The sequence below is a fragment of the Drosophila santomea genome, chromosome 2R (genome assembly GCF_016746245.2).
Source record: "Drosophila santomea strain STO CAGO 1482 chromosome 2R, Prin_Dsan_1.1, whole genome shotgun sequence".
NCBI lineage: Eukaryota > Metazoa > Arthropoda > Insecta > Diptera > Drosophilidae > Drosophila > Drosophila santomea.
In genome coordinates, this window is record NC_053017.2 from 2,988,249 (window position 1) to 3,001,943 (window position 13,695).

The window sequence follows — 13,695 nt, forward strand, 5'->3', positions numbered from 1 at the left end:
CGTCCGTAATTCCTCAACATATGTATATGTAAAGGGCTATAATAGGTTCGTTGAAAAGTATGTAAGAGGCAGAAGGAAGCGTTTCCGACCATATAATGTATATATATTCTTGATCAAGATCAATGGCCAAGTCGGTCTCTAACGCCCACAAGCCGCTCAAAGTTGCTACGCCCACACTTTTGAAATTATTATTGAATTATTTTCTTCGCACTTCCCTCTAGCTAAGTAAAGGGTATCAGATAGTTGGGGAACTCAATTTTCTAGCTTTAATAGTTCCTGAGACCTCGACGTTTATACATACAGGCAGACGGAAATGACCAAATCGATTCCGCTATTGATGCCACCTTGGCTTTTTACTATTCTCAAGCAATTCAATTTGAATAACAGAAATCGATGTCATCATTTAATCTTTTGGTAACAAAATCACAGACACGACCAGAATTAAATATTTGTACAATAAACTACGGAATGAATTATATGGCATAACTATTCATTAGCAAAATAGGCAGAAATCTGGACTATTCGACATAATAGGCTCATCTTTAAAATTTCGTTTTGGTACACTACATAAAAATAATACGGTAAAAATAAACAACATATGTCTTTCGCACTTTCACCAGCAGAATAACGCGTATTAGATAGTCGGGGAACTCGACTCTAGCGTTTTCTCTTGTTTTAAATTAGCATTTCTTGATAGAGTAAGCTGTATTTTTGGGCCGAGTGGCATATTTTGGATTTAATCTCTTATATTTGATAAACATTACCTTTATATTGTTATACTATTCTAACGTTATTATATCCGTTATATACTAGATTCTTGGGCGTTAGAATGGGCGTGGCAAAAAGTTTTTTGGCAAATCAATAGAAATTTACAAGACTAATACAAAAATGAAAAAATATCAAAATATTTTTCAAAAGTGTGGGCGTGTTAGCATTGGGCGGTTTATGGGCAGAGTGGGCGTGGCAAAAAGTTGTTTAGCAAATCGATAGAAATTTACAAGACCAATACCAAAATTAAATAATATCAAATTATTTTTCAAAAGTGTGGGCGTGGCAGTTTCGGGAGGTTTATGGGCGTTAGAGTGGGCGTGGCAACATGAATCGACAAACTTGCGTTTATGTTTCTGGAGTCTGTAAGCTTAATCTCAACTTTCCAGCTTTTGTAGTTCCTGAGATCTCGACGTTCATACGGACGGACATGGCCAGATCTACTCGGCTTTTGATCTGATCAAGAATATACTTTATATGGTCGGAAACGCTTCCTTCTGCCTGTTACATACTTTCAACGAATTTAGTTACCCTCGTCGAGTAACGGGTATAATGACCAGGCAGGACATTTTGACACTGCTATTTGCAGATTTACGAGAAAAATTAACAGAATTAAGACTAAGCAGAGATGGAAGAAAACATGAACTGCAAAACATGCTGTTTGTTCACTATGGCTTGAATTCGGTTAATAAAGAAATCGAAGTGGATGATGATGAAGAGGTAGGTGACTCTTTAACATCCGTAACATCTAATAATGTGCAGGCATATCGGAATGTTGAGCGTAGGCGGAATACAAGTGTAGGTGGCTAGAATTGCCAGGTCGAAATTCCTAATTCGGGAAGGTCACATTGAAGGATGTGGAGGAAGTCTGTCACAGTTTTCAGGAACTAGTTCTCTAGACATTAATCAGTTGATCGAAGAACTTGAAGAGTGTGCACTTACGTTGGAATGGAGTCAGTTGCAGGTGTTCATATATGCGAAACAATTACTTAGTGGAGCGGCAAAGCTTTTTGTTCGTAGTCACCGTGTTGTTCGTGATTGGAGAACTTTAAATACCGCATTGCTTGACGAATTTGGTGTGAGGGTGTCATTGTAGATGTTCATTGTAGACTTGGTAACCCACAGCAGAATAAGGCCGAATCCTTACACGAGTACCTTTATGCGTTAATGGAATTGGCAAAGCCGATTGATTTAGATGATTAGAGCTTGATTAAATACTTTATCCAAGGTATTACAGATTCCAAGGGAACCAAGGCGTTATTATACCAAGCCAAAACTATAGGACAGTTGAAAATTCAAATGGAAGCAAATCAGAAAATGCGATCATCTGTAAAGCAAGTCAGGTATGACTCTCACTTCATTAAAGGTGAAAAAGATTTACCTCAAGCCGTTGAAAAGGTTAGGAAATGTTTCAGCTGTGGGGACGAGTCACACATAAAAAGAGATGGTCTAAAAAGAGATAACAAATGTTATAGATACAAGCAACCAGGACATAGGGCGGCTCAATGCAAGGTGGAGTTTGTTGCCAACCAGGAGAACTTAATGTAATGGCCAACAAGCGTGTTTACGATTTTAGGCCTGGAGTTGAAGTACATAGTGTAGAAGAGCTGCAGGGCGCTAGTCGATGTAAAAGATTTTCAACAAAATTGTTTATTTGGATTAGCGTACTATGACCCTTATTGGACAACTTAATCTAATCTGAAATACTTTAAACGATTTTTCCTTAATATCTAAGTTTTTAAAAAGATTGCAAGGATTGGCTTGTTTTTAAAGTAAATGGATGATTATAACGAATAAAAATAAGATTCACATTTAGAACGTTTAAGTCAAGTCCCGGTTAATCAGGTCTTGAGGGTGGTGGCGTTTTAGTCTTCTTCTTGTCCGATGAATTTGGGCTGCGATGCTTAGTCGCCTCGCTAGGCTATTTGGATGGGCTTCTAGCCTATCGTTATATTTCCTCGCTAACTCCTGGATCCTGTCTCCGATTTTTGGCACCTTCAGATCGCGTTTAATATCTCTGGTCCCCATGTACCAAGGAGCGCCCGTGATCTTCCTCAGCGTTTTTGCCTGGAGGACCCGAATTTTATTGAGGTGCGATTTGGCAGCGATCCCGTACACCTGTATGGCATAGAATAGGCCAGGAGCTAATATGCTCTTGTAGATTCTGACCTAGTTGGCGACGGAAAGTTTGTTGCGGGCAGCAATTAGCCACGACATTTTAGAGACCTTGGTCTTGAAAGCGTGCTGTATCGCCGTAATATGCCTTCCAAATAGTAATTTTCTATCCAAGATCACTCCGAGGTATTTGTAGAATGATTTGTGGTCAAGCACTCTTCCTTTAAGTGAGACGCCGCTGCAGCTTTTTGTTCTGTTGGTAAAAGTAACATTTGCACATTTGTCAGCGTTGATGCAGACGTTCCACATTTAAGCCCAATTCTGAAATGCATCCAGGTACTCTTGCCAAATGTTCGTCCTAGCAAAAAACTCATTATAAGCTGGTACAGCTGTGTTAGTATTTGTTTTGCTTTATGTAGGAGTCCAGGATGCCACACTCTGTCAAAGGCTTGTTGAATGTTCAGGAAAGCTGCTACTGCATACTCTTTCCATTCTAGGGCTTCTAGCGAAAAAATAACAACTCTATGGAGTTGCTCGGGGGTACCCTGCTGAGTCCGGAATCCAAATTGGAAGTCAGGTATCGCCAATAATACAGCCTCAACGTCACGCATTCTGTTGAGAATAACCCTTTCCATAATTTTACCAGCGAGGGGAGGAGGCTGATCGACCTCTACCTCTGTCGGATTTTTCCCTGGTTTCAGTATCAGGATTATATTTGCAGCCTTCCAGACTTTTAGGAAATAGCCCTTAAGTAAAACTCTGTTAAAAATTAGTACCAGAAACCGAAGAGCTTGATCTGGTAGGATTTTAATCGTCCTTTTGTCAAGAAGGTCATGTCCCTCGGCTTTTTTTGGCTTCAGCAAGAAAATAAGTTGTTTCAGTTAGTCGAGGGTGACAGGATCTGCGGGCAGTGCCATTTGAAATGGCCTTTCGAGAGACTGCGCAACCAGACGACAATGATTCGCATCGTCAAATGCGGGCGGCTTAAATCTTTGTTCCAAGTTGCTTGCAAACACTTCTGCTTTGTCCTGTGGTGTGCCATCAGAAGGGCTCCTTATAGCGGATTTTTGAGAAGCCTGAGACTTAAACCTTTTCGTGATTCTCCACAGGGAGAATTTTGAGGAGAAGTCAGTACCCATGTTCTCTAAAAGGTTGTCTATCTGGTGCTGATTTCTGTGGGTCAGCACTGAAGCCGATTTGAAAGCCTTCTGTAGATCTGTTGGATATGAGCATCTCTTGTTCTGGAAAATTCCTTTCTGACTTTTCGTTTAAGGCGTAGGAGGTCAACTGTTACAGAAGTCAGGGGCGGCTGGATAAAGGATTGGGCATTGCGTGGAGTACTCGGTGCCGCATGTGCCGCTGCTTCTTTCAGGTTATCCATAAATAAGTTAATGGCGTTGTCAATACCTTCTGTCCCTTGAATTTCCATGTTTAAGTCGATTAGTTCAGACAGGTGATCCTTGAAAGCTTCAACATTAGTACCAGGAGCTAGAAAACGGCAGCGTTCAGGCTCTTTCAGCGGCTAGGCATATAGATCAGCCAGGAGAGGGGTGTGGTCTGATGTCAGATCGTGCAAAGTGTTGATAGAGTAGCCTTTGGATACAAAAAAATCGAATGCAGATGGAGCTATCTGTGTGTAGGAGGAGAAAAATGACAGTAGCACCGCCTCTGCTGTTTCCACTGGGGTGGACGGCGTGGTTGGTGGAGTAACCAGGTAAATAGATGCGATGTCCTTCTCGCACGTGTGTTTCAGTGGCAAGCATGATGTCGATATCTTGCATGCTTAGGAAAAGCTTAAGTTCCTCAGCGTTCCTAGCTAGTCCACGTGCATTCCACAATCCGATTTTTATAATTAGTTGAGTCATTGAGTAATTGATTGGTTTGATGTCCGTGATATAAGGATCTGAACAAGTTCTCTAAAAGCCTTGTTAGATTCCACAGTCTCCTCTATTAGTTTGAACATTTTGTCCATTCTCAAGTTTATATCCCGGATGGTGCATTCCAGGGCCAGAAACTTTTTCCCAAGACCCAAGTCTCTGTGGGGTTGGTGAGTCTCAGCTGATCTAAATTAGGGACCGTTGGGCCGTATGAGATAGTGCTTCTGACAGCCTCAGCCAGGATGAAACCTTGGTTATAGCTTCCACCTCTTTTTGAGCTGACAGAGTTGCTATTATTAGTAAATGCAAGGAGTCTTGGGTTCGGCCTGAGCTTCTTTATTTTTTTGTTCAGATTATGCATAAAGACTATAGAGACAGCGCAAGTTTGTCGATTCATGTTGCCACGCCCACTCTAACGCCCACAAACCGCCCAAAGCTGCCATGCCCACACTTTTGAAAAATGTTTTAATATTTTTCCATTTTTTAATTAGTCTTGTAAATTTCTATCGATTTGCCAAAAAACGTTTTGCCTCGCCCACTCTAACGCCCACTAACCGCCAAAAACTGTCAGTGTTGAAGTCCCTCCATCGCACTTCCAATAGCTGAGTAACGGGTATCAATTAGTCGGGGAATTCGACTATAGCGTTCTCTCTTGTTTTAAAAAGTTTCCTCTGTCGAATGTTTTCTATCGCTTTTGCTTTTTTTTGGATCTGAGTGCACTTTTCCTTTAATAGAATTTTAATAATTCTTTTGCATACGACGACAGCAATTCGAGTAATAAACTGGACTTAAAAAGCCGGTCCAAGATGGGGAGCAGGGCTCGACGTATTTCTTATACAAAGCAGAAGGTAGTAGACGAGCAGATTCAGGAGTGGCTTGAGCAAAAGATAATTAATACTAGTACTTCGGAGTACGCTGCACCTATTGTTCTTGAAGCGAAAAAGAATGGAAAGAAACGTTTTTGCGGCAACTATCGCAAGTTGAACGAGAAGATTGTTAGGGTCCACTTTCCAATGATTTCGATGGACAGCGTGATTTAAGAAATTAGAAGGAAGGAACATTTTTAACCAACGGCTATTTCCATTTTCCGGTAGAAGTCAATTCCCGTTCATAGCTAAGCCTTTGTCAGACCAATCAGACCAAGCAGCTTTGATCAGTAAACCAGTTTTGAAACTGTATGATCCGAAGTTGGCTACAGAGATACACACGGTCGCGTATAAATTTAATTTTGGTGCAGTCCTGTTGCAAAAGAATCGAGGAGACAGCCATTTACATCCCGTCATGTGCATAAGCCAAAAGACAAGCCGTGTGAAAAAATATCACTCATACGAATTGGAAGGTCTAGCAGTCATTGCGCACTGACAAAATGGCGTGTGTATGTCCTGTGAACCAAGTTTGTCACTGATTGTAACGCGTTTGCAATGACGATGAAAAAGAAAGAAGTTCCGTTGCGAGTAGCTAGGTGGGCAATGTTTTTACAGGGCTATGACTACGAAATCGAAAATCGATCAGAAAAGAAGATGAGGCATGTAGACGCGCTCTGCAAAGTTTCAGAAACCGTTATGAATAACCTAAGGGAAGCGTAGTTAGCAGATGACTGTGTCAAGGCAGTCAGAATTTTAGTTGAAACAAAGGGGCATGAGGATTATTACATTGCAAATCAAATGTTGTTTAAGGACCCAGATACAGAGCTAATCGTCGTTCCATCTGAAATGGAAACTGAAATCATTCAGATTGCTCGTAGGCAAGGTAATTTTTCTGCGAAGAAGACACAGGATTTGATGGAGAAATCTTATTAGTGGAAAGGTGCTGAAAGTAGCTGGAAGTTGTGTTAAGTGCAATTTAGTAAACGGAACAGCAGGAAGACAGGAGAGATATCTCAATCCAATTGATAGGAGAGACAAACCACTCGGAACTTATCACCTAGATCAAGTAAAACCGATGGAGATCACCAAAAAGAGGTACAACCACATACTTGTCATTGTGGATGCATTCTCGAAGTACGTTTGGTTGTATCCGACTCGGAGTACTGGAGTAGAGGAGGTTCTTGCGTACAAGTTTGTGTCAGACCGAGGTGCAGCGTTCCGTAACATTTGTTCAAGGAATACTGCGAAAAACAGCAGATCCTACATTTATTGATTGCTACAGGTGTGTCTCGTGGTAACGGTAAGGTGGAAAGACTGCATAAAATCGTGGTGCCAATGTTGTCGAAGATGAGCCTGAAGTAGCCGAGTTCATGAGGGCCGAATGTAGGAATCGGAAACAAGCCAGAAGGACGGAGTGGTCGTTGATTTTAAGAATGTAAGAGAACGTGAGAGCATTAAACAAATGGAGAGAATAGGGATCATTATAATTAACGAGAGCAATTAAGGGGGGAGATACCTACGCAAAGCTAGTAAAAGCCTAGGTCTTTTCCATTGGATTCCGGGAAATTGAAAACAAAGCGAGTCAAGTTTGTTATGTATATATTTAGTGGCATCTCTTAGCTTAACAAAAAAATTTTTTGTAAAAAAAAAAAACAAAATGGCGGAAATATGACCGATCCAGTCACGGTGACAAATTCTGCGGGCGTCAACTTCCTGGTTAAACTTTTCATCTGAAACAAAAAAAAAAGATTTTGTTATAATGAGAAAGCTTTAATGAAGTGCGTAGTAGAGGGATTTTCATGATTTCGAAAAATTAGACATATATAACCATGAGTTCCTGAAAAGTGCGATTTTTACCCGTGTTTTTTGATATAATAATACTTAAAAAACTATAAAATAGCTATTTTTTTAAAAATATCGCTCTGTCACGCACTTGAATATCGAATTCTTTATTAAATGCCGTTTAGTTTAAGTGAATTGATTGAATAGTTCTCTCGTAATCGTGACGCCCGTATTGTAAAACATAGTTTTGAGAAAACGAGCTTTAAAGTTTTTGTACAAGAGAAAACATTTTCTGTTCAACTTACCAATCGCGACTGTCACTAATCTTGGTTGATATTAATCAGTAATACCCGCGCCGTATATTAGACCCTCGGATTCTTCATAAAATTCGTTTTCCACGGCTCGTGCCTCCCTTCTCGCAGTCCGCGCTTCCTTCGCGGGGGCGGAACCGGACTTTACTTCTCTCGGGTCGATTATCTCGAAAAATATTTATCGCAGCTTAACGAAATTTTGGGAAAATATTTTTAAACATTTTATCTTTCGATTAAATGAAAAAAAAAAATTTTTTTTTGAAAGTTCTATAGGTATCTCCCCCCTTAACTATATGTAAACTATGTGTAAACTGTACAAAAATGTTTGCTAAATAATATTACAATGTCGTCGCAGGAGTTATTGTCATTAAACGGAACCCTGGGACCACATTTATATGGTCGGAAAGACGTTCTTCTGCCTGTTATATACTTTTCAACAAATCTTTTACTCTATGATTAACGGGTATAAAAATAGACCTAATTGCAGAAGACATCAAAATTGGCCTGCAACTATTACGTCGTCAATTTTTTAACCTATATTTACTCAATTTCGACCATTTAGAAAGCATTAACAACCTGAAAAACTTAGATTGACCACCAAAACAGCAAATGGATTACTGATTTCACATATCCCCACTAACCACAAAATCATTAACACCATTAAAATAATTCCCTATCCCGACTGTAATGGGTATCAGGTAGACTATTCAGATCAACAATAAGCAAGACAAATGTAGTCGTGCCACATATTTTTATGCAAATCGATAGACACAAAAGTGAAACAAGAGAGAACGCTATAGTCGAGTTCCCCCGACTATCTCATACCCGTTACTCAGCTAGTGAAAGTGCAAAGGAAAGTCTTCAGCACTGACAGTTTTTGGCGGTTTGTGGGCGTGGCAAAAAGTTTTTTGGCAAATCGATAGAAATTTACAAGACTAATACAAAAATGAAAAAGTATCTAAACATTTTTCAAAAGTGTTGGCGTGGCAGCTACGGCCGGTTTGTGGGCGTTAGAGTGGGCGTGAGTGGGCGTGGCAAAACGTTTTTTGGCAAATCGGTAGAAATTTACAAGACCAATACAAAAATGAAAAAATATCAAAACATTTCTTAAAAGTGTGGGCGTGGCAGTTTTGGGCGGTTTGTGGGCGTTAGAGTGGGCGTGGCAACATGAATCGACAAACTTGTGCTGCGTCTATGTCTCTGGAGTCTGTATGCCTAATCTCAACTTTCCAGCTTTTGTAGTTCCTGAGATCTCAGCGTTCATACGGACGGACAGACGGACATGGCCAGATGGACTCGGCTATTGATCCTGATCAAGAATATATATACTTTATATGGTCGGAAACGCTTCCTTCTGCCTGTTACATACTTTTCAACTAATCTAGTGTACCCTTTTACTCTACGAGTAACGGGTATAATAAGTCATAATTTTAGAAATGTGTTTACACCCCTGTACATATAAAATTTCTGAACAGGCAAACATACAGTTGCCACAGGCCACATGTCCACGAAACATGCCTAATGGAATGCATTTGGGGTCTAGGGTTTTATAGCACCAACATATACTGCTGAGTGCAATAAGAGAGAGCATCTGTAGCACCCAAGAAGGAGTATATGTATGTAGTTTCGGCTAATATCCCTGTTAATATTATTAAACATTATTTATGGATTTGTTTAATTTGTATTTAGTAACGCTTTGCCAGGAAACTCCGACTACGTGACTGCCAACTCAAGCCGCATGGGTAAAACTTAAGATCTGCGGTCGTCTGGTTTTCCTACGCCGTTTGCCCTGCCAGCTGAGCCAAATGTCCGCCACTCCTTCAAGCCCCACATTCTTTTCGCCCCAGCATCGTCGTCGCCCTAGTTGAACAATTTTACTGGTTTGCCTAATGAATTTATCTGCTCATCAGCATCTCCATAGACCTGCTTGCATGAACCTGGTTGGTGCCCCAGCTTGGTCGGGAGTGGGTTGTTTGGTTGAATGGCTTTTGGCATCACAGTAAATATTATGTAAATTTTCAAATGCAAATTATGTTTACTTACGGACATTCTGCGAGTTATATCACAATGAATGATTGGTAATACGGTTGCATTGGGTGGCAATTTTAGGTTCGTAATCATACAAGCAGAAGAGCAAAAGGAAATTATTAAAATTTTAAGTGATGTTAATATATTTTAATGTTCAGAAATACATTCAAAATAAAAAAATACTAGTTAGTATGCATAGTCTTTCGCCTCCGTCTTATCAAGGGGTTAATTTATTCAGGAAGCTGCGTATTACAGTATTTTGCTCATCTCTAGCGAAACCGCACACATTTCCCTTAAACCATTTTATTAGCAACTTAATCGTGTTTTGTTGTTCCTTCCTGTTTGAATCTGGCAAGCAAATAAATTTATGGATTAAGTTTGCATATAATGGTAATTAATATAAACTTACCGACGTGGACAGCAAAAATACGGAGACAAAAATATAATTATATGGAGCACATCATGTAAACAATATATTATTATTTATCCTCTGTGCTGCTAAACTCTTCTTTTAGCAACAAAATTTCGTCTTTCAGATGACGAATAGCCACAATCAATGTTATTATTATCATCTGAACGCATATCATCTACAAGGACCTTGTGTAAAAGCTATTCTTGATCAAACCTAAAAACTTACCAAACTGACGTAACTGATTTTTAACTGAAAAGGCCCAACAAATTTACAACAAAATTTGGTTTCTAAAACACCTTTGAAATCTTTTGCGATAGGTCTGAATTTTTTTGATAACAATTTCCTCTGTGCCAGCAAGAAACCTATAGCCTCAATAAAGTTTCGCCGCTGAGGGATTGTTTTTATTGGTTTTTATTATCTACGCAAAAAATGTAATATCAGTATTATCTTTATTTTACCTCGTTCTCCATCATAATCAAAACAACCATCAGGCAGATGTAATCACTGACAATACAGGCGTATATGGAGGCATTTGCCGCATAGAAGATTCTTCGCTGGCGGCCGTCGAACAAAACGGACCAAGTATTCCAGTAGTATGTAAAGGAATAGATTCCTCCCAAAAGGCAGTTTGCGTACAAGGCAAAAAGAAACATCATAGAATATTTTAAAGTCTGGACAAAAATTAAAAAACTGGCTCCCAGAATCTCGAGTTTTGTCTTTAAATTTTCCAAGCTTTTCGTGGAAACAGTAACAGAAGTGGAAGCAATATTCGCAGTGTCCTTCGTCAAATTGGCACTAAACTCCTCTTCTACATTTTTCTTAAGCTCTTTAAGCTGTCCTCGACTCAACCAAGAGAATACTATGTACAATCTCAGTGACCCAGCTAAAATAAGATGAGGAAAGAATAGAGCCATTCCAAGCATAGCATCTTGCACGGGAGGTGGCTCAAATTTCATTTCATATGCTATGTAGATCACGAAACAGCAGAGTATCCAAAAGGTTGAACACATCAAAACGTAGGCCAGGCCCTCATCTTTTTTAAATTCGGAATTTCTAATTGGTAGAGCTTTCAACAGGGAGTTAACAGCACTCACAGATTTCACCGAAGAATAGATCACATAAAGAAATGCTTTTGCTCCCAAAATAAGCTGCATCCTGATTAATCCAAATAAAAAAGGTGATATATCTTGCAAAACATTTAGTGTAGATGACGACGTATCGAAATGTTGGGAGAAGCACGCGGCATAAACCACTCCGAGGCCAAAGATGTAAACTACACTGGGAAGGAAAAATCGGAATCTATGCGACTTTTTTTCAAACCAATGCCTTTGATAACCCATAACTAGAAGCACAACGTTTGTTGTTTTTAAAATACGGGAGTTATTCATTTTAATTTATTTTTCGAAGCTACACACTTGCCGACCGGAATAATACTGATGAGTTTGGTTATGGGGCAACAAAGCTTAACGGTAAATCAAATTTGAGATCGTATCTGGCTATCGAGCTGCGACGAACTACAGTAATTATCGCCAAAAACCGGGCAAAGTCCAAATAAAATTGCTTTTTTAGTAATTCATTTTTAGCAGGGGCTTTAAAAATGTGAAAGTTTAATTTTATGCCGTTGTGGAACATTAGTAATGGAACATACTGAGTTCTGATAAGGCCAACCAGTTTACTATAAAACAAGAGAGAACGCTATAGTCGAGTTCCCCGACTATCTGATAGAGAGGAGAGACTTTAACACTGACAGTTTTTGGCGGTTTGTGGGCGTTAGAGTGGGCGTGGCAAAACGTTTTTTGTCAAATCAATAGAAATTTACAAGACTAATACAAAAAAAAAAAAAACTATCAAAACATTTTTCAAAAGTGTGGGCGTGGCATCTTTGATCAATAAACTTGCGACAGACGGACGGACAGACGGACATGGCCAAATCGACTCGGCTATTGATCCTGATCAAGAATATACTATTTTTATTTATACTACTATTTATGTTTTCGCCTCTATTTAGACCTTGGCGCCCAAAAAAAATTATTTTTCATTTTTTGATGGGAAAAATATCTAGCATTATACGAAAAATCTGTATTTCGTACCACCGGTACCGCAACCTTAATTTATTTGATCGAGAATAAAATTCGTAGTTACTCTACGAGTAACGGGTATAAAAAGGGAGAACGTATAGTCAAAATTGGGAAATTGGAAAAAATTAGCAATTTATACAAACCTTAAAAAATCGAAATCCCAAGTCAGACTATGCTTTACGCATCCAGTTTCTTAAAACATTCCTCGAAATCAAGATATTTTAACTATAATTACAATGAAATTTGTAATAAGCTTCGTCTTCAAGGAACTATATTTTTATTCCAAAATTGTGTTTAATTAGTGTTGATCTTCATTTAGAAATTCTAACAGTTAATAGAACCAAAAGACTACATAAAGAAAAGATTCCGGCAACACTAAAAAGTATACACATGTGTGTCAACATACGATAAAAATGCATGTCGGCAAACGAAAGAACACTTCGTGGAACAGATGTATTGTGACGCTTCAATACCGCCATGTCAACATTAAAAATTAGAAACAATTAAAAAGCCGTTGCCGGCGTTTGCCAGACTTAAATATTTGCCAGCTGTGTAAGATTTCAGCTCTCAGCTGCCGTTCTTTCATCCGCCTACCGTGTTGATTTTGCGAGACGCAAAAGGCAAACAACGGGTGTACCATATTGAGATCTGTTGAGAAGAGGGGTTGTGATTGCATTCTACGTAACACACGGGCGTCATTTGCTAAGTAAAAATCTTCCCTCGCGCAATCTTAAATTTTAAATAGTGGTTTTGGTGTTTACTAGCACTTTTCAGAATATCTAAATTCTTTGGTAATGGCAAACTTGAATATATATACATTACTTAAAGTAAAGCAATTGAAATTTAAATAACGAAAATAATCACACATTCCGCGCACACAAATGCGAGGCAGATACCCAACAAAATAGTTAACATTTCAAAAAAATTTTTTTTTTCATATAAATTTACTGTTTGTAAAAATGATTACTCTTTGTATACCTATATATTTAATTTAAAAAAATCAACTTAGTCAAACAACTTAAATATGACCTTGCCGATCATGAATGTATTTCAGTATAAAGATTGAAACACATTAAATGGGACATTTGCGAAAGTATTTTCACTTGCCAGATAAAGTATGCGTACACATTCAACTTTACGAAAAGAGTATATATATTTTAGCGATAATGACTTTATGTTTTTACCCGTTACTCGTAAAGTAAAAGGGTATACTAGATTCATTGAAAAGTATGTAACAGGCTGAAGGAAGCGGTTCCCACCATATAAAGTAACGGGTGTTTTTTTATATAGAACTTTAAGTTGGCATTACTGTTCAAGATGGCGACCGATTTAACAGCTGTCAAGTGATTTATTCTCAGTTTGGTTTGGCAATTCGTCATGAATAGACTCACGCCTGAACAACGCTTGCAAATAGTGCAATTTTATTTCGAAAATAATGGTTCTGTGCGGAATACGTAT

At 38.8% G+C, this 13,695-nt stretch overlaps 1 protein-coding gene across 1 annotated transcript; it reads right to left on the bottom strand.

Moving 5' to 3' along the window:
- Positions 1-10,226: 10,226 nt before the first annotated feature.
- Positions 10,227-11,547, bottom strand: LOC120444783. The gene is made up of 3 exons (XM_039624722.1): positions 10,618-11,547; positions 10,385-10,546; positions 10,227-10,334 (listed from the first exon to the last, which is right to left on the bottom strand). The coding sequence occupies exons 1-3, from the start codon at positions 11,545-11,547 to the stop codon at positions 10,227-10,229; spliced, it is 1,200 nt and encodes a 399-aa protein (XP_039480656.1).
- Positions 11,548-13,695: the final 2,148 nt, after the last annotated feature.

What these genes read in the sequence shown, in the direction of transcription:
- LOC120444783 (XM_039624722.1), bottom strand. Translation starts at nt 11,547, where the DNA reads ATGAATAACTCCCGTATTTTAAAAACAACAAACGTTGTGCTTCTAGTT. An exon ending in TGATTATGATGGAGAACGAG is followed by an intron (nt 10,547 to 10,617) that starts GTAAAATAAAGA and finishes ACAATCCCTCAG; the next exon opens with CGGCGAAACTTTATTGAGGC. An exon ending in AAATCAGTTACGTCAGTTTG is followed by an intron (nt 10,335 to 10,384) that starts GTAAGTTTTTAG and finishes AGGTCCTTGTAG; the next exon opens with ATGATATGCGTTCAGATGAT.